The sequence below is a fragment of the Toxorhynchites rutilus genome, chromosome 2 (assembly GCF_029784135.1).
Source record: "Toxorhynchites rutilus septentrionalis strain SRP chromosome 2, ASM2978413v1, whole genome shotgun sequence".
Classification (NCBI taxonomy): domain Eukaryota; kingdom Metazoa; phylum Arthropoda; class Insecta; order Diptera; family Culicidae; genus Toxorhynchites; species Toxorhynchites rutilus.
In genome coordinates this window covers 338,037,914-338,059,734 of record NC_073745.1, presented here as the reverse complement: position 1 = coordinate 338,059,734, position 21,821 = coordinate 338,037,914, and the positions used below count along the sequence as shown (strand labels likewise).

At 38.4% G+C, this 21,821-nt stretch overlaps 2 protein-coding genes across 12 annotated transcripts in view; one reads left to right on the top strand and one right to left on the bottom strand.

Moving 5' to 3' along the window:
- Nucleotides 1–21,821, bottom strand: part of LOC129765269 (uncharacterized) — a 47,976-nt gene that overhangs the window by 9,281 nt on the left and 16,874 nt on the right. The window lies entirely within an intron of this gene.
- LOC129765270 (carbohydrate sulfotransferase 11) overlaps nt 1–21,821 on the top strand; it is a 40,016-nt gene that overhangs the window by 7,148 nt on the left and 11,047 nt on the right. For 4 of the 10 annotated variants that reach the window (XM_055765406.1, XM_055765404.1, XM_055765398.1 and 1 more), the window contains exon 2: nt 13,394–13,868. In XM_055765406.1, the coding sequence (XP_055621381.1) occupies nt 13,734–13,868 (135 nt within the window). In that variant the 5' untranslated portion in view covers nt 13,394–13,733. Of the gene's footprint in view, nt 1–13,370; nt 13,869–21,821 lie in introns of all 10 variants that reach the window. The other 6 variants (XM_055765402.1, XM_055765401.1, XM_055765397.1 and 3 more) reach the window with 2 other exon arrangements.

The following is a 21,821-nucleotide window of genomic DNA, read 5'->3' as shown; positions in this document are numbered from 1 at the left end:
TTTAAGGCATTCACTAACAAGGGTCTGTTAAGTGTTCTGTTAAGCTTTATTTTATTTGTTTGAGAATTAGTTCGTTCTCCCAAACCAGAAATGATTGCATTAGCCCTGCTGAAAGCGTGACATAAAATTCTTGTACTTGAATCGATTTATTTATTATGGATCTATAAAAATACATGGTGGGACAGTTATGCCTAGAAAATCAACACGGGACAATTGAGCTTGATGTTGTTTTTCAAAAGCTAGGAACAAACTTCGGAAGATTATGCATAAAAACATCTTTTTATAAAGAAAAATGAAAATTGTCAAAAAGTAACATGGGACAACTATGTGTAGAACCGCAGTTTGGTTCAGTCAAGTACTTCGTCGGTGAGAGAGAGTGTTTTGAATCAATCCTTTCATCGCCAGGCATCAACATCTTGATTGTAGGGCGTTCCTTGAATGGCAATAAGTGTTCATGATTTGTATGGTGGCAATACCTCTTTGGATATACTGCTGCGAAAAAACTCCTGATAATCGCAAAGGAATCGTGAAGCCCAGTCTCCTGAAAGTTCAGTATTCACAAAAGTGAAACAAATAAATTCGAACAAACTCTCAAAGATCGATCTTCATCCACGGAGAAGCCTCACTGAGACAATGTACAACGATATTGCCCCTTGCACTTCTGATTCGATGGTCAGGATTCTTTTAATATGATTTAGTACGATTTTCGTGAGTTGCTTCATTTTTCATAACAACTTTTGCAAAATGTTATGTTTATCCAAATATTGGATAAACATTCAAAAAGTTCTTAAAACATTCGAATGCTCAAATGATTCAGGCGTTCGAATGTTATTCTTTTCAGTATTCCCAATTGTATTTTTAGTTGTAGGAATGTTTATTCTGCCGCGGCGACTGCACACGTATGTCATGTTTGACAAAGTGTAGGGTGTAAAATGACAATCTTTAAAAACTAACATGTAACGAAAATATAAAAGATTTCAAACGTTTATAATTAAACCATTGGTTGATGAACCACTGAGATGTTTGCAACAATTGAATGATAATATTTTTACGCATCTATCACAATAAAGAAAATAATAATTTGGTTGAATTATTGATTATCTTACTTCAACCAACGGATATTCAATAGTTTAACAAAACATCCATACACATTGGTTGAAGTCAACGTGATGTCTGAGAGTGCCTCGGAGGGTCGATAGTGTATTGCGGAAAATGTTTGTGTGTTTTTTAAACCACAACCGAGTTAAATACAATAGTTCTTTAGTCCTACGTGAACAATGCGGTCATGTCCTGGACATCACATCTGTTATTTTATTATTAAAATCTGTACTCCGTGAAATATGTGTTTCGCAAACATAGATCATGTTCGATAACCAAACTTAAGTCATATAAAATAAAACGTACTCATTCGAATTGAATGGGAACAACCAACAACCAACAAACTAAGTTGTTACATCTGTAGTGTAAAACAAAAACTGCCAACTACAGTAATCGTTCGCTAACTGGTCCTGGTTTAACTGGTCTGCGTTTTAACTGGGCGAACGTTAACTGGTCCTTGGACCAGTTAGAAGGCAGAATTTTGTAAACAATCGACGCCATATTCAAATGGAAGATTTGCTGTGAGGGGCATTCGAATGTAATTTGAAATGTTATGAAAATTGATATTATTTTCGCATGACAAAAACATTGATTAAATTAAAGAAAAATAATTTCCTCAAATTATATTTCTTATCTGTTGTCACACTCAATGCGAAACTTCCATTGGAATCTTTTTGTTTATCCAATTTCATGATATACGCGAATCAAACAGTTCATTGAAGTTCCCCTCGATTTTATTTGACGTATAACCTGCCGGGCCAGTTAGAACGCAAATGTCGATAACTGGTCCTCTCTTTTCGCCCAGTTAGTGAATGTTTACTGTATCTGAAGAACAATGTCCTGTTTAGTGCGGTTTATGGGAAGGCAGAATCATTGGTCCGTTTTCCAAATATCATTACTGACTTTTCCCCCCAAATGGAAGCAGGGGATATGACAATATTAATCGTTAAGAGCATCGATGAGGTACCAGTAGTTCACTTCAAGCGTAATTGTACCCAACATTTCCAAGAAGATATCTTCAAAAAATAAATATACACTAATTTATCCTTTCCAATATAAATTTTATATTTTTTGGCAATTTGCGTGTTTGGTTTTAAAAAATGCACCTCGTAGGAAATCACCCTTCAACTTAAAATCTTGCGAACAAGTCCCACTCTTCAATACCGTATCATTCATTCAAGTCTAAACAAAGGTAAAAATAATTGGATGAGATAAGATAACAATCATCGACATATTCACATTACACACATTTTTTATTCATCGATCCGTGGATTTATGTCAAAAAACTGGATAAATAATATATACGGTTCAATCGCAGCTTTTCCGCAGATCCCCCAATGAAAAAGATAAAAAAAATGACACACTTCTCTTGGAAATAATCCACTTGATCTGCCCACAGGGGGAAGTCCTCTCAGCGAACAAAAAACGAACCGCAGCAAACGCATTGAGATTGGTATAGTTCTCCTATCGAACATTCTCATCCTTACAACTCTCACCTCACCATTCGGACGGTGAGTGCCACTCGTGGCGATGTGTTGTGCATTTTCCGTCGAGCAGCCTTCGTGTACCTCACTGTTCCTTGAGTTGCTACAAGCGTATCTCCCGCCGGCGTCTTACGATCGTGGGCAAAACCATAAACAGGGAATCGATATCATTGTTATCATGAATGAACAACAAATATAATAAAATGAAGTACCTGTCGTGTGGGGAAAAATGGAGTCGATGGATCCAAAAATAACCAGGTTACGTGAATGAAATAATTTAATGTGCCGAGTAGCCAACAAGGATGACACAAGAAATGATGCTAATAGATGGCGCTCTTGAGGTGCAACAACGTTTAAGCTAACTGAGTTGTGGGATCGCGGTGAGACAGAAAGCGCGGTGGCAGGTTTTCCTAAGTGAAAAACATGACATGATAGTCACACATGGGGTTTCTTTTTTCCTGCTAGACGGTGGAAAATTAATGACACTTCAACAATGATTCATTTATCTTCGTTGGATGCGGTCTTGGGGTACAGTGGCTGTAACGACATGATCCATTGAATTTAATGTTAAATGCGTCCGACACGAAATATTTCGTAACACCAACTCAAACAATTTTGAATCTTTATTTTTTGTTTTCATAAATTATCTTTCGAGGCCATCTATAATTTACAAGTTACTAGCAAACTTTTTCCCCGATGAAGTTTCACCATTCTTATCCTACTTCTGGCACTGGACGGTCACGCGTGTATGTTTCCATCTTCAGCCGAGACAGCGTGGCGCTAACGCATTCATCGCCTTCCGCCGCCGCTATTTACATCATTCCGGTACGAATGTATAGAGAGCAATCGTTTCGCGGATAGATTTTTATGAACCATACTGGGGTTCCAATCTCACGTGCGTACACACCGATGCCCATTTCCATGCGAGCGCTGTGGTTTGCCATCATCTCGCGTGTTCCGTTCGGCAAATTTGATGGTCATGTTTACGACCGCGCCCGGTGGGAAAAGTCACGCGATTTGATGAATGCTCCCGCGCTTTTTCCGTCCATCAATATGCGTGCTCGTTAGCCGGATGGGCGGGGATTGTTTTTCTTTGCGTTTTTATTTCTCTCGCCAGGCGGACGCGGAGTGTGCTATTAACTTCCTCCGTTTGACGCTGCCACTAAGTCCGGGGTAATGAGGTTTAAATTCATCGTTGATGGACGTGTTTCAAACCAATGCAGATGACCCGGGTTTTTGGTAATATTCCGATTCGCCAGCTGGTTTATTTAGCGGATGGAAGTGTATACTGCAGCACTCCATTTCCCGACAGTAAATTAACACTATTCAATTTTGGCGGGGTGCGATTTAAATGTGTAAACAATCTGTTCGAAGGCGAAAACCATCTGGTTGTGTTCATCAGTTGTAAATGTAAGCGCGAAGTGTGAAATGGTACTTACGAAAAAAAAAGTCAAAACAAACCATTCGTGGCCCCCATAAAATTCTTCTTCTTCTTCTTCAATGGCACTAACGTTCCTAGAGGAACTTCGCCGTCTCAACGTAGTATTACTTGCGTCATTTTTATTAGTACTTAGTTGAGATCTCTATGCCAAATAACACAACACGCCTTGAATGCATTCTGAGTGGCAAGCTCTAGAATACGCGTGATCACAGTGCAAGTCGGAGGAAATTTCTTTGACGAAAAATTCCCCCGACCAGAATGGGAATCGAACCCGAACACCCGGCATGTTAGTTATGACGCTAACCACTCGGCCAAGGGAGCACTGCACCCATAAAGTTAGAACCACCAAATCAAATGTTAAATCATGTTTTATGAGGAGATGTGTAATGCTATCTGAATTAATGTTAGTTTCAACGTGCAGATATAGAATTCTTCGTAGACTGTCATGCAATATTTTTGGTTCAAATGTCTTGAACTTTAACGTTCAATGTTTTTCGAGCTATTTCTACACTTATTGAACCAAATTGTAATGCTCATCTACCATTGAATCAATAATCAAATACCAATAACATCGAGCCATTTTCATGGTGAGTAAATTGGACTGAAAACTTCAAAGAGCAAAGCATCTAGGGGAAATGGGGTGAAAGGGGTCACCCTAAGAAACATGCCCATTTCCTGTGTCCACGTACCACTACAATTTCCGTATTTGGAAGAATATAGTAGCTCAACTTATTGTTGTTCAAGATAGCAAGCGGTTTTTATTATGAAAATTGAAAATACAGGTAAACTTCGATATAACGTACATTTCACTTTCAAAATTGTACGTTGTATCGAATTGTACGTTATATCGAAGCATAATAAAGTACTCACAAACGTAGTCTATAATACATTATTGTGTTGCTGTTTCAGTCAAGTTAATGAATAACTTCAATCAGAAGACGAAGCCAGCCTTTCTCATGATGTTTCCCTTCGAACTGTTGATTAGAGCTTGATCCATTTAGAATCTGGAATCACAAAACCAGCTGTATTTCGAGATTGATTGAAGGTACAAAACATGTTCTAGCATCACAATACAGATAATTCATTGTTCTATCAGAAACAAAATATTGAAAAAAAATTTCATTTACACTTTGAAAAGGTGTACGTTATATCGAGGTAAAATGTACGTTATATCGAGTGACGTTATATCGAGGGTACGTTATAACGAGGGTACGTTATATCGAAGTTTCCCTGTAGTACAATTTTCATCATTGGGAAGAAAAAGTTGAGTAATCGAACTTTTTTTTAGTGAGGAAGTAAAGTGGTCACCTGTGGGCAGGGTTACCGTATCTACAGAATAATCTGTATTTATGCAGATTTTTCAGACTTTTTGAAACCAAGAATCTGTAGATACAGATTACAGATTTTTCTGGTTTTCATACAGATTTACAGATTTATCAAAATAAAAGCCAATATTAGTCATGGCTTGATCTCAATAATATTTTTTCCTAACTCTCCAATTTTATTCACATATCATTCGAATCAGTCTGAATGAGAGCCATTATATCATTCATATGTAGCGTTTAGTACTGCTTTCTCATGTTCAATCTAGGGCGAAAAAATGCAAAAATCTGCGTCATCGGCTAGCTTTTCAATAAATAAATAACATTTTTTTTCTACTAAAGCACAGTGAATACGATTTTTTTTCGTTGATACCATCAACATCGTCAAATTCATAATAACTATGCCAATCAATGATACTAAAGCTAAGATTATGCTTCAAGATTGTACTTATAAATTCAATCCTTTGCGGTCGTATTAAATTTCGACATATGTGTCGTACTGGTTGCAATTACAGGGTGGGCCATTTAAAGTGGAAGCATCTGGCAACCCCATAACGTTTGACAGAGATGTCAGATTAACAAATGTCATACCGCGTTGGAAGCGTCATTTCAGTACAATTTTAACCATGGTACAATACACACCTAAACAACGCGCTGAAATTGTTCAGCTGTACATTCAAAATAACTTCTCAATTGTGGCTTTTGGCAAAAAATCATAATGTCTGATGAGGCGCATTTCAACTTGAATGGAGGAGTGAATAAACAAAATTGTCGGTTTTATGCTACTGAAAACCCTCAATTCATCGAAACGCAACCTCTTTACGACCAAAAAGTTACTGTGTGGTGTGGCATTTATGCCGATAAAGTCATCGGCCCGTACTTCTTTGAAAACGAAAATGGAGCAACGGTAGCCGTGAATGGGGAGCGTTATCGGACAATGATAACCGATTTTTTATTGCCATTTGTTCGTGAAAATGAATTGGACAATTACTGGTTCCAACAGGACGGCGCTACATGCCATACAGCGGCTGCCACGACCAAATTATTGCGCGAAATGTTCCCCGGAAGATTAATATCGAAAAACGGCGATTATGACTGGCCACCGAGATCACCTGATTTGGCGCCTCCTGACTTTTTTTTATGGGGATATTTAAAATCCAAGGTATACACTGGTAAACCAAGGACCCTGGCTGCGCTGAAAGACAATATCCGACAAGAAATTGCTGCCATATCGGCCGAAGCATTGGGCAAAGTGATGGAAAATGCCGAAAAAAGGGCACATTTTGCGGTCAAGGCCAGAGGCGGTCATTTACGAGATATCATAATCAAAAAATAGTTAGAACAAATCTCCTTGGACCAAAATAAATGAATTTCAAAAAAAAAATTTAAAATTCCACTTCTTTACTTTGCTATTGCAAAAACAAATCCTTCCACTTTAAATGGCCCACCCTGTATTTTTACGCGAATAAGCTGTGATATGAAATTATGCAGGATGAACAAGATTCCTTTATGTTTTGAAAACTTCTGATAAGTATTTACTAAACAATGTTCTTATGTTTATGTTTTAAAAATATTTACTATAATTCTTTTTCGTGTGATATATGTCGTATGTAACACAAAAATATTTAGTTTGGCGTCTTTCGCCTTTTATCTTTCTGTTTGAACAAACAGAACAATGCTCTTTACATCTACACAGTACCGCAATACATGGAGTTTTCGATTAATCCTTTCCTTAAACACGGGATGGTAATTTTTGTTTATACTGAGTACCGTTATCCATTATTCCTAGTAGCACCGTTTTGTTTCGTGAATAAGTTCACAAGACATTAAACTTCGTTTAAAAAAAGGTTGAACTGATGAGTTGTTGCATGAATTATAATATTAGTATACTTCTCTGCTGTGGTGGCTGAGAACTTTATACAGATTTCGGTACAGTTTTTCTGAGAAAAAACACAGATAAAAAGTTTTTTTTTGCGTTTTTTCTTGTCTAAATTTGTTTAAATCATTATTGAATTAGTAGGTACACGTATGAAATGAGATAGGCCTATTTACCTAGAGTCGTAATTAAAATTTTCTCATACACGTACAAAAACTTAGTAGGAAACAAATAAAGTATAAATAAAGTTTTCATGGGTCAAAACATCAAAAGGGACCCCTTTGTGAGCAGAAGGTGATAAGGTATATCAGCTTTTGAAAAAAGAACATTGTCAGTAGTAATCCTCCACTGACCACATTGGCCGGAACCAACAAAGTAATTTATATGCGAGTTATTCGCTGAAATTGAATAAAATATCTGTTCACCTCTCCTAGAAACAGATGATTTGTCGAAAATATCGCGCAAAAAAAAAATTCACTAGAAATTCTTTAAATTCGAAACGCACAAAACTACGGCCAAATGGCTACCGAGAGAGCGATTTTTGTTTTTGTTCATAGTTTGACATGCGGCAGCACCACTAAAGTACAGGGTGACTCAAAAATCATGAAATTCTTCAAACATAAGGTGACTATCAATACGGTGTCAATAGTCAATAGCTATACTACCACTTACCCCCCCAGTACCCCTACTCGTTGTGGATGTGAATATCATACGGCGCTAAGATACTCAGCATGGGGTCTCCGTAGCCACATTGGTTGCGCGTTCGCTTAGTAAGCGATCGATCGTGAGTTCAAAACTCAGGGCCCTCATTGACCATCTTTGTGTTGTTACAGAATAACTACATCCACGCAACAATCATCAGCGATGGAGATCGATCCACGGTCGAAATAAGATCGATTCATCCATACAACTGTTCTGCTCTGCAAGAAACATCGGGCTGCTGTTCTATAAATAACTCAACAATGGATCAACGACTGTCTTCGCTGTCCAGTATTAACTGGATAATGGAAGGACAGATAGAAAACTCTTACGCCTAAATGGCTGGCTACTGTGTAAATTTGTACCATTTCCAATGGTATAGAAGGGAATACTCTAACGCCGAAAAATGGCAACTGTGTAATGTGCTAATTATAGATATGATAAATATGTGACATGTACACGATTAAAATTCGGCTCTGTTACAGCTAAAATGCTAATGAGCCTAAACAAAACAAAAGGGATAAAAAAAAAAGATACTCAGCAGAGTTAATTATGAGTATCACCAAACATCAAATTGATGCAGAGATCTACCCACAGTGAGTAACATAAAAGTTGTTTCTAAATTCGTTGTCACCAGAGATGCCAGCCTTCCGTATTTTCCAGGGTTTCCCAGATTTTTTGACATGTTTCTTGCTATCCTGACAAACAACAATTTCGCCTGATTTTTCATAAATGATCATGGTTTTTCCAGATTTTTGTTCTTTTTACTTTATCAGAAGGAAAATTGTGCGTAATGGCGGGTTTACATTAGGGAGATCTAGAGCTATAGATGGATATGTTCACGTGAAAATAGGTGTAAACGGGTGAGAATAAATATGATACACTTATTCGAGGTATATATAACTTGAATAAATTCAGGCATATGCATATGTAACGCTGGTGAATTTCTCACAGGTGAGAAATCACTAAAGTTTAATGCAGTTCTACTTGATGTAAATAAATTCACCGAAAATATGAATATATTCATTATATAAGTTCGCATACCATCATGTCAAATTTGGCTCCATTTGCTTGATTAGTTCTCGAGTTATTCAACAACTACCCCCTTCCCCCTCTAAAATCACCACATACCAAATTTGGTTCCGTTTACTTGATTGATTCTCGAGTAATACAGCCCCCCACCTTAGGGAGGTGGAGAAGTGTCAAACCACCATAGAAACATTTATTGCCCCAAATACTGTATACCAAATATGGTTCTATTTACTTGATTCGTTCTTGAGTCATGCAGAAATTTGTATTTCATTTCTATGGCAGCGCCCCCTTAGAAACAATTGTTTCAAGCCACCATAGAAACAATTGTTGCCCCCTAAAATCTCCAAATGCCATATTTGGCATCCATTTTATCCAGTTATGCAGAAATTTGTGTTTCATTTGTATTGCAGCCTCCTCTTTGAGAAACCTGGGGGGTGTCAAACTACCACAGAAACATTTATTGCCCCCTAAACCTCCATATGCCAGATTGGGTTCCATTTGCTTCATTTGTTCTCGAGTTATGCAGAAATTTGTGTTTCATTCGTATAGAAGCCCCTGAAGAAATGTTGAACTGCCTTAGATACGTTTCTTGCCTCCTAAAACCTCTACATTCCAAATTGGTTCCGTTTGCTTGATTAGTTTTTGAGTTATGCATAAATTTGTGCTTCATTTGTATGGTAGCCCTCCCTTAGAGAGAGAGAGAGGAGTGTCCATTCACCATAGGAACGTTTCGCGCCCCCTAAAACCTTCGCATGCCAAATTTGTCTCCAATTGCTTGATTAGTTTTCGAGTTATGCAGAAATTTGTGTTCCATTTGTATGGCAGACCCCCTTAGAGAGGGGGAGCGGTCTCTAACTATCATAAGAACCTTCGTATAGGTTTAGTCTAGTAACATATGAATATTGAACGAACACTTAAAACATGTTAAATTTGCAAAATAATAACTCAAAAACTAGAAATAACGCCTCTCTGATTTTCGGAAATATTATGTAAAAAAACCCTCAGCTTTCAACAAAAAAATTAAAAATATATAACATCCTCTATCTCAAACCGAAAAAAACTATGAAAAACTTACTCAATCAATAATTACTAAAACGAAAATCCAAATTTTAGGAAAAAAAAATTTGAGAATAAGTGGAAAAAATTTGATTTTCCGGACCACCTAAAATGGCACCCCCTCAAAAAATATAAAAATTTCAAGTGTAATGTTTTGCGATGAAGAACAAAATTCCCACTCTTGACGAAAATCTGAGAACCACTATATCAGTTTGGCATGGAATGGCTGTATAATAAGATTTCATACATGTTTTGCTCGACATATATAAAGTAGAATCAACTTTAAGGGTAAAACTAGAGTAAATACATCTTTAATCGAGTTCAACTATTCATTCACTGCTGATCTGCTTTCCTCATTTTTGAATGATGATGATCATAATGGTTTGAATTATAACAGCTTTGAAATTTCTCAGTTCAATCAAAACTGGCCTTGAAAAAGATCAATTTGGAAAACTAAACTAACTTTCTCGGCCTTGAGTTGGATCACTGATGAATCGTAATTCGCGAATAGCTTATTTAAAGGGTGTGTCACATCAAATTGCATCACAGAAAAAACGCTGTAGAAATTTAATTTTTAGGAATTATATCTTCATCTTTCGCTTATAATCAGATAAGAGTGTATAGATCACGTTGGCCATGCTTCACTGTCAATTTTTCGTAAATTTGGAAAAATGTCGTCGAACGAAAAAGAGCGTCGTGAATTAATCCTGTGCACTCATTTCGAGAATCCGGAGTTGTCACATCGGGACATCGGTAAGATGCTGGGAATCGTCCAATCCACGGTCAGAGAGAAAAAGATACTTCGAGATCCTAACCATCGACCGGATGGTGAAAAACGGCAAAAATGGATGCTCCGTCAGTGAAAAAGATCACAAGCGCGTAGTTAAGCAGTTTAGACGTGATCCGAGAAGTTCGGTCCGGGATGTCGCCAATAAGCTGAATTTGTCAAGTTCATTCGTCCAGCGGACCAAGCAGCGGGAGGGCCTGCGTACATACAAGGTTCAGAAAGCTCCTAACCGCGACGAAAGGCAAAACATGGTGGGGAAGACGCGATCCCGGAAGCTGTACACCGAAATGCTGACGAAGCCGCATTGCCTGGTAATGGACGACGAAACCTACGTCAAAGCGGACTTTCGTCAGCTGCCGGGCCTGTTGTTCTTCTCCGCAGAGGACAAATTCAGCGTTCCGGAGGAGATTCGCAAGCAGAAACTATCCAAGTTTGCCGAAAAGTACATGGTGTGGCAAGCGATCTGCTCTTGCGGAAAGCGGAGCGCCCCCTTCGTGATGACCGGCACGGTAAACGGACAGGTTTACCTTAAGGAGTGCCTACAGAAGCGCTTACTACCACTATTGAAGCAGCACGAGGGCCCGACCATCTTCTGGCCGGATCTCGCTTCGTGCCACTATTCAAAGGACGTGTTGGAGTAGTACGAAGCCAACGGGGTCACCTTCGTGCCAAAGGAAATGAACCCGCCCAACGCGCCGGAGCTTCGCCCAATAGAGAAATATTGGGCGATTATGAAGCAGACCTTCCGGAAGAACCCAAAAGTTGTCAAATCGGAGGCGGACTTCAAGAGAAAATGGATTTCTGTTCAAAAAAAAACTACAACCTGACGTTGTACAGAACCTTATGGACGGGGTAAAGAGGAAGGTGCGAGCATACGGGCTTGGGCTCGAAGTATGAATAAAAAGAAAATGCCAAAAGTTGTTTAATAGTTTTTATTTTACTGTCTAAAATTTTCAAAAGGATCGGTCTACTGGGCGAATTTCTACAGCGTTTTTTCCGTGATGCAATTTGATGTGACACACCCTTTATACACAATAAAATGAAAACGAGTGGAGCCTAATTTGCAATACTCTCTCTATCAGCATTGTCCGTAGAACGAACGCTGCATTTGTTATTTCTATTTCATGGAAAGTACCCTCTTTTCTGATTTAGCACCATTACATGAAATCGTTTGACGTCAAAAAAAAAAGGAAATTATTTCTTAGATTTTTGTCATAAAAAAAAGTTTGGAAGAACACCAGAGACCATAAGAGCCAGCTGCATTAGAGTGTACCCTGCTAATGCTCTCTTGAAAGCTTCTCCTTCCCGAGAGAGCACCTATTTATTTACAAGGGAGTAGGAAAAAATCAGGACAATAATGAGCATAAAACTAGCAAAAAATAGTGTAGAAATCAGGCCTGCATTAATACACTAAAATTTCTAATTAATATACACTGTCGATTTAGCAACGTGATAACGCTTTGGAGAACATATTTCCGCTCATAACGCATTGTTAATCTACAAAATGCATGTCGATATTTACACGGTTTTTGCACACTTTTTGAGAAAATAAAAATTTTGTTTTTCATGTATTGCTAACTAATCAAAGAATAAAGTTGTTTTGTATATTTCTAAAAACCAAAGTAATCAGAAGTTGTCACGTCACTAGAGTATTTATTTGGCATCAAACGGATCTAACTAAAAAATATTCTCCAACTGACGACTCTTGTAGGAATTTGTCAAATATTTACGAAGTCGCCGTTTATTTTTTGCAAATCATCGGATTCATACATGATAATGTGTAATAACGTGTCTATTGTAAGTCTAAACGTTGTCACGTCACGCTGGATTGAGCTCGTATTTCAATCAATGAGAGTACACTCGAATTGCAATTAAATAGATAGCTAATTGCTGCATCCCATTGTTCCCTGCCGTGAAAAACCCCAATTAGCAATGAATGTATGATATGACAAACAATTCAAGTTTGCTCCAGTGATTGGAAAAGTATCACAGAGAATAATGTTCCATTATGCCGAAGCTGATAGAAGCAATAACGGAGTCATTTAATATATGACAACCCTGCTTCGTTTGCTACCAGTGCTAAACGGGTGCTCTGATAAGCAAAGCGCATCAGAATTTCAACCATACGGGTAAAATCAGAACCGGTCTCGCGAACCGTGGCAAATTACCATAATCAGCAATGATTAGCTAAGTGTATTCCAGACATATTCTAAGCAAATAAACGCGAATGCTACAACACGGCATCATCACGGCTTAGTGGGAAAAATATCCCGCCCTCATATGCGCGTATATACTAACTACTCTGTTAGGCTATCTTATGTCACATGTCAGTTTTGACAGGGATGTGATTATGCGATCTAAATAAAAAATCACTTGAAACGTAATTCTAATGGGGGTTACTTTACAATTTGAACTCCCACACACTAGTTTGATTCTTTTTTCAATCATGGCTCGCAATCAAACCAGCCCACGATCCAACCCTGACTTCGCCACCGAACAATGAATCACGAGCACGCGGGTCAGATTTAGTGTGCTAAACGACTAGTCAATTGATATTAACTACTAAACTAAACAGCATGCCTACTTCACATCCAGCAGCACTTAGATGGTGATACCGCGCAGTGTAGGGCACCGGCCGAGTGGGACGCTGTTTTGAATGCAAAAAGGCAAGCAGTTACCTTCCGTCAGCGGTGGATCGTCCTCCTTGTAGCAACAATCCGGGACAAACTCATCGCCAGTGTATGGTTCAGTGAAACACATCAATTGATGCCAATTACTAGTAGTGCAGTGTAAGCCCAGATGGACTCAATTCATTACCAGGCCGAGCGGACAGTGAGAAGCGCTACAAATTGATCGCGAAATCACAGTCATCCAATAAACTGGGCTGTTATTAATGGATAGCCCGAGTGGCCTCGCATCATCGGTGGCAGTTTTCTAGATGAAAGGAGTCAACAGACCGAAATGTCGCATCGTTAGGCGCTTGTTTTTGTTTTTCGCCACACTCTCAATCATCCCGTTTACGGTGCTCTATCTGGTCACCTCGGATCATCTGTATCGATTCAGGGCGTACAATGTAAGTATACACGAGTATGTGTTTGTGTGCACACAAATATGTGTTAAGCTATACGTAGAATCTCAAATTACCAACGCATTTCCCGCCCCAGTTGTACGACTCTCCCAACGGATATCGTGCAGGGAAGTAGAAGGAAAAATTAATTGGAAAACATCCAATTATAAGTCACCATGACCTTTCGTACTGCGGGAAGCTGCGACAGAAATGATGATTAATAACGGGTTCGGGCGAAATTGGGAAATAATTGGCTAGTTTATTCGATAGCCTCCTCAATTATGTCTAATGAAAGAGACCGTTCATGTGGAAGAATAGTATTCACTGATAAAATCGATTCAACTGGTAACAATCATATATGTTTTATCGAATGTTTGGAATCATTGGTTTATTGGGAAGAAGCAGAATACTTTTGAACCTCTCACAGTAGTTAATTGATCGAAATGAACGAAAACATTGAGTTTGGGACCTGTTTCTCGGATCGAGTAACCTCAAACCTCCAAACTCCAGGGAATTCTTGTGTTTAATTTGAATCATTGAATAAAACAATTACATGCAATTCCTAGCCTATACTAAGTGTTTTCGTATTTGTATTTGAAGACGATCTAGATTCTAGAACAATACTTTGCGTATGATGTGAATTCCACAGAAAATTTACGCCTAAGCTTAACACCAGATCGCCCAAGCAAGTTGACTGCTTTTCAATTTCAATTAGAAAAAATAATTATGACATAATTTCTAGAAAAGCTACGTTGTTGATTAATACGTTAATACGTTGATTAATAAGTTGTACAAAAAGTCGCATATTTTTAAGAAATTATGTCATAATGTGTCATCATTATTTTTCTAATTGAAATTGAAAAGCAGTAAAAATGACTTGATCTAGTATCTAGTAATCATCATTTTAAGCAATAAAACTTACTAACGATTACACATACATTTTTTATACGTCGTCAAAATAATATTTGCGGCTGTTGAATCTACAATGACTAAGTCACATGTGACCACACATTGACATCTATACTGTTACTTTATCGATCGTGTTGAATATTTGGCCAAACATTGTCGTGTCACCTAAAGACGTGTACCATTGTTGAGTTGAAATTGTCAAATTTTTTTCGATGAATTTAATACTTTCAGGAAAACCACAAAATACTTTCATTTGAAGTAACCTCTACTTGATTCTTCACATTTCGTCCATCTCTAAGGCAAATTGTGGATTCCTTCCAGACTGTACTTTTCTGTTTCGATAAAAACCATTCGCAGATCCATTTTTGACATCTTTAAATTCGTCGAAGCGCTGCTCTGCAAGTGCATGTTCCATCGAAGCAAAAGATGATAATCTGATGGACCCATATCTGGAGAATACGGCGGATAGGATAACGCCGGTTAAAAGGTTTACTTGCGTCCTTTACGCCTTGACGGCGGTAATATCACTTTTCCGCGTCTTCGGATCCATTCCAGCCTTTTTCCATCAATGCAAAGTTCAAATGTATCATTTGCCGTCGGTAACGATCTGTATTCACCGTTACTTCCGGTTTCAGGAGCTACTTTATTGTTTTTTTTTTGCAGAATGACATGTTTGAAGTTTACTTTCAAATGAAAAAAACATATGTCAAATTGAAGGAACGCGTACAACCCTGCCAACTACAAATTTGAAAATATAAAACATCAACCGGACAATTTTGACTTACACATCTGGTAAAACGACGTATTATGCTCGTGAAGTCTCCAACAGTTCTGACGTCCAAGTTCCAGTTTTTGGGAACATTGGAAAACTAAATATCGGTCACTTCGCTTGTGGAAGCTGATAAACATGGCCAACTTTGAGCGCTCACTGCTCAGTCATTTCTTGGTGGATTCCAGAAATTTTTGTTCAATCGCACCAATCCGACGCAATCCACTGCAACAAAATTGACAGAAACACTGAATGTGTCTCGAAAAGCAATTGGTTATTATTTGAGAGAAATGGAAATCTATATCCAAAAACTAGGAAAATGGGTGCCATACAAATTGGATTTAATTGGAGAACCCTGGGATGGGAATTGGATAGGCATCCGAAATCGGAGGTGACTATACGAAAGACTGCTTACGCTTATGCCAAAAAAACACCATAAGAATGAAGATGTTGTGTTCTGTCCGGATCTCCCGAACGTATCCCAGGCGCAGCCAATTGAGTCATATTGGTCCATAGTGTACCAGTCGGTGTACGAAAATTATTGAGAAGCCACCACAGCTCAACAACTCAAATCCCGTATCGTCAGATGTGCCAAAAAGATTTGAGGTCCACCTTTTAGCGGGCCAGACCATGATGGCGATGATTTCGGGAATCTTGAGGAAGCCTTGAGATGAAAGGCCACTATCTGTCTAATTGTTTCATACCTCAAACGCACATTGTATGGACTCTGTTGAGCAGAAAGCTCAAATAGTAGCTTGTTGTCCATGGAATATCCGGACGTTGTCCGACAAGACGTATCGGAAACCACTCTAATTTTTATAATTGAGCTAGGCTCCTTAAATACAGCATAGAGTGGATGGTAGTTGTGGGCTTTGGTGTCATCCATTGGATCGGAGATTCTTTTCTTGTGACTGAAGCTGGTGTATTCATGCATGAAGCGGCAGTAAGGTTCCTCGATGGTGGGATCCCGCTCAAGTGTTTTCTCCAGACTCAGAAAAAGACGCTCGACAACGGATCAGGATTCATCAAAGGGGAAGAGCGGATCTTGGGTGAGAAACAAGTGAACGGCCTAACCTTGTTCGGAATTCAACTCAACTGAAGGAGTTTTTTTTCTACTTTGTTGCGTGAACCACTTTTTGTTGGTTGGTTGGTTGATTGGCATTCTGCTGATTATTTTGATCCTATAGCAAAAACAATTTATCATCCGAAGTGAGGACACAACCCGCGAACCATCTACAATATCTTTTAACTCCAGCTACTTTCTGCTTGTCGGTGAGATCTCTTGAGCGCACAAACGAATGAATTTTTCAAAAAACCCAGTTTTTTTACGTTATCCCCTTCCTCGTAAAAAAACGCATAAAAATACCGCGTTGATTGGAAAATCCGTGTAATGGAAAATTGCGTTAATTGGATAATCCTCGTATGAATCAAGTCACCTAAAATCCACGTAAGAATCGTGACTTCTAATTTCCGTCATATGCACTAAGTTCCGTCACAAACATCAATTACAGAACGGACTCGAGTATAAAGAGTAGGGTGCCAATGAATGTATGGGAAAAATCGACCCTAAAATTTCAAAAAGTTACCCTATATAAAATGTTCACCACCTCGAAAAACCACCCTATGCCGAATTTCAACTAAAATTGCATGAAACGTCGAGATCTAGTGTCATCTCGAATTTTTTTTTTGTAAAAAATTGGCATTCTGGGACTTTTTTTTCGGAGTACGAAATGAAAGGTATGGGTTTGGGTGCCAATAAATTTCGGAACATGCTACGAAATGTTGATTTGCACTATAATATACCCTATGGAAAATGTTAGCTCATTCGGACTTTATTTACTGGTGTCGCAGACGTGAAAATTTGAGTTTTTTGAAAACCGAAAAATCACGGGAAATAGGGGTTTAAAAAAAAATTATGCCAAATGTCTTAAAATTGCATGACACGTCGAGATTTACAGTTATCTAAAAAAAAGTTATCAAAAATCGATTTTTCAGGCGAAACTACGACCAAGTGCCAAAAAAACATTATTTTGACAAAAAAAAATCGAGGTAACTGTAAACCTTCACGAGGAATGCAATTTTATGACATTTAGCATCATTTTTTTTAAGACCTCGATTTTCGGTGATTTTCGTTTTTCAAAAAAACTCAAATTTAAACATTTGTGACACCAGTAAATGAAGTCCGAATGAGCTAATATTTTGAATAGGGTATATTATCGTGCAAATCAACATTTCGTAGCAATTTCCGAATGAAAAATCGAGATAACTATTTTTATTGGCACTCAAAACCATACTTTTCGTTTCGTACTCCGAAAAAAAACCGAAGTCCCAAAATGCCAATTTTTGAGACATTTTTTTTTTTTAGATGACACTAGATCTCGACGTTTCATGCAATTTTAAGACATTAGGCATCAATTTTTTTTTCGAAAACCCCGATTTCCTTTACTCCCCCCTTGTGTAATTTATCGATTTTCAAAAAACTCAAACTTTGACCACTTTGCGCCACTCTCCCTTAAGTCCGATTGAGCTGATATTTTGCATAAGGTGTTTTTTCGAGGTGGTGACATTTTTTATGGAATAACTTTCTGAAATTCGAAATGACCATTTTCATTCGCACCCTAATATACAGTCTCCGATTTCTTTTCACTGTATACAATCGAATCCTTTATACAATTGTGTCAAAAAAAATTTTTTGAGATGTAATATTGCTCAGGATTAGTGATCACGCGTTAATTGAAAAATCTCCGTAAAAAAATCGTAAAAAAAAACCGCGGTGAAAAAAAAAACGTAAAAAAAATCTGGGCTTACACGTCATGTTGACATTTGAACAAACTTCAAAACAATGCTACACAAATGTGTATTCAACTTTCCCATTTTGGAAATCTGTGCCTCTGAATAATCTGCGACCAAATTTGGCCATTCTCAAATTTATGCTTCGAAATCTCAACATTTATCCCTGTAAACTCTTAACTAAGCCATTAATTGTAATACTAGTGATAAGTACGGTATATGTATATACGAGGATCGTTTGAGGAGCCCGTACAATGTCAGACAGATGGCACTATTGGCGCGTTCAGAGAAGTTAGTGAGTATCTCTAGGAAGAATACACCCCAAGTTTCAGCAAAATCGGTTTGCTTCTTTTTTTTCAACACGACAGGTTCCAACTCGTTTCGAGGTAATACATATATGTCAGAGGTATATTTGTACAAATCGGTTGCGTGACTTATGCGCCATGCTGTATATATACCTCCACAACGGCAGTCGAACAACTGAACCGCTTAGGAACCAACACGCTCGATTATTGCAGCGCGATCGTTCCTTTTTTTTCCTTCAGAGAGCGTTGCGTGACTTATGCGTCACTCTGTAGTATAAGTTATCCATATCGTAATTTGGAAAAAACAATCTGGTGACAGCTGCGAACTAGAATGTTATCCAGCAATATAGATCGTTTGACAACCGACTTACAACAAGGGCGAGACTTGTTAAATTTTCTTTTACAAAAGCGAAGATTTCTAATGTTGATTTTTTGTCGAGATTATACGATACGGCGTCGCTGGACTTTCATTTCGGGACTTCGCGCATAAGATCGGGGTTAGAAAAACAAACCTGAAATTATCTAAATAAGTCTCCTAACCGTCAGGTGTCTACTTCCTCATTCCGAAGCCTGAAATATGATGATGATTTACGTTCTACAGTTCGAAAAAAGGCAAATAATTTTTATCTCCGATTAGATGGAATAGATGATTGAAAATTAGTGTTTTTTATTGCGCGATTGAAGAAAGAGAACGATGAAAGACATTTGTGATGAATAAAAATAGTAGTGTACACAAAAACGGAAAATGTGTATCTGCCAAGAATCAAATTTCAAATTATGCTTCCACATGGAACATCACTCAGTTTGCTTCTCGCTTATTTCAAGGCCTCAAAAATGTAGCCATCTTGTTCGGAAATAATCGCCGTAAAGACCTGTTTTTTCTGGAATACCCAATGTCTGTACAAACGAGAAATAATTTCAAATGAGGGCGACTGTGAAGCTAGCCAACATTCTGCCCATTCATGCGGAACTGTAGCCACTGTAGCCAATGAACAGAAATGCTAGCGTAAAGCCAGCGCTACACGATGCTACGAACACCCTCGAATGCTGGACGCTCGATGATTCGACGCATCGTGTAGTCGACTGACAAGCTACGAACCTCCAATGTCGAGTGTCGAATATTCGCGTTGGAAGGTAATCCGTTCGTTGTGGATTACCTTCCAACGCGAGTGGCACGAGTCAAAGGATTTTTGTCATTCGTTGATTCGACACTCGACGACATTCGATACACCGATACACGATTCGTCCGAATATATATTTGACAGATTGGTTTGTTTACAAGTTTTAGATGAAAGAACTATGAAATTGATTCATAAAATTCGAAATATTCGACAAAATATTGCAGATTAATAGTGTTGATTTCAAGCATTTTTAATTCACAGCCCGATATCTGTAAAATTGCTACGGCAGCAATTTCAATACTCGCATCGTCATCCAGTTTCCTAACGTTTTTGATGGTAAATAAAAACAATAAACATTCGATCCAAATACTCGCCGATTGTTTGGACCGATTGCATTGAATCGAACATTCACTTCACCGTGTAGCAGCACATTTGTCACAACATTTGTCGATTCATCGAGTCAAATGTTTGAGTCCAACATTCGAGTGAAACGTTGGACGAATCGTGTAGCGCCCGCATAAGCAGCGACCAGTTCTGCGTTTTTATGTTGCAGCTTTTCTGGTAGTCTTTCTATATTTCCGGTCACTGCTGCTGCCATGATCAATTTGTTCGTGCAAAAAAAAAATCCGAACTGGAAACATGGTGCACATTGGGAGAGTGGCGGCCGGTGATGCTTATGCGAAAATGAATAACTGTGGACCAGAACGCTGCCACCGCTTCAAGAAGTCTGGCAGGTGGCCAACAAGCACATTCAATATCCGCACTTAGGAAGCTCTCCTTTTTCTGTAACCAAGCTTTTTTTGTGTGCGGAAAATATATCATAAGCTCACAATATTACTCCGAGAGGTATCGATTTTCTCTGTTATTTGATTGCACCCGGAGCATGGGAAATGCAGTTGTGGGCGACTGAATATTTGATGAGGGGATTATTTATCATATTGACATAGCCCGATATGGGTTACATAAATCAATGATTGGCAATGTGGAAAAAAATGATGTGATGGATGGAAGGGCTTTTTAGCATTACAATAAAAGTGGAAACGAACCTTTCATGAACGAAGAATTTTTTGTTCCAGAAAATTCCCATTTTTTCTTGCTGAGTATTGAGGAAAAGAAAGCTTAGCTCTGGTATCAAAATGAAACGGAACGCAGAAGGATTTTTTACTCGACTTTTTTTTCCACAAATAAATGACGACAACGACGATTGCAAGTGTTATGTAGCATCTAAAAAAACGTATAATCTTTTTCTCGGGATCGGGATCTGTTGACTCGGCTTCCATTCAAACGTAAATAGAGAGGGAACATAAAAGCATGGATGAATTTCCCTCATTTGAATTGCAGATTAAAGCTCCCGCATCGATAGCAACTTTACTCAACAGAAGCTAATTAAAGAGAGTTTGTAATTTCACACTAATATTAGCAAACATTTTGTTATTCTGGATTCAGCGAAGAAATCCAATTTAAAAAATGTAATTTGAATGAATGAAAAAATTATTTTACCACAATCGTGCTTCCTCGTTTAGCTAGAATACTCTGTCGAGTAAACTTGATCGAAAGTGTCCTTCCGTTCGTTGGAACACTAGAGTTGAAATCCACTTTTATTCGTCCCAAAAGGTGTTTCACAATTGCTGAATGCATATTCAGCAATCCAAAAGTTTTGTGCTGACGAACGGCAAAAGTAGTGAAACGAGCACCAATCCCATAAAACAAGTGGTAGACCTCTAGCTCCACTCCCGCTGGCTTTTACTTTGATTTGAAAGCTTTCCCAACGATGCCCCAAGCGTCAACTTTTACAGTGGTTTGAAAGTGGATTCTCGAGAAGAAACAAAGGCTGAGCATCCATCGGGTGGTAGGCATGAAAAGCCACTTTGGATGAAAGAGTAGGATAGCCTCCGCCAGGACTAAGGGATGGGGCCGTTCACTCGAATCCACCGCTACAGCTGCATATAACCTAGTATTCTAGTAAGATACGAGGAAGTGAATATACATTTAAAAAGCTGTACGGTCGACGAGAAAGTTCACCTGTTCGCCCCATAAATCTTTCCCTGTTTGCCCCTCACACCAC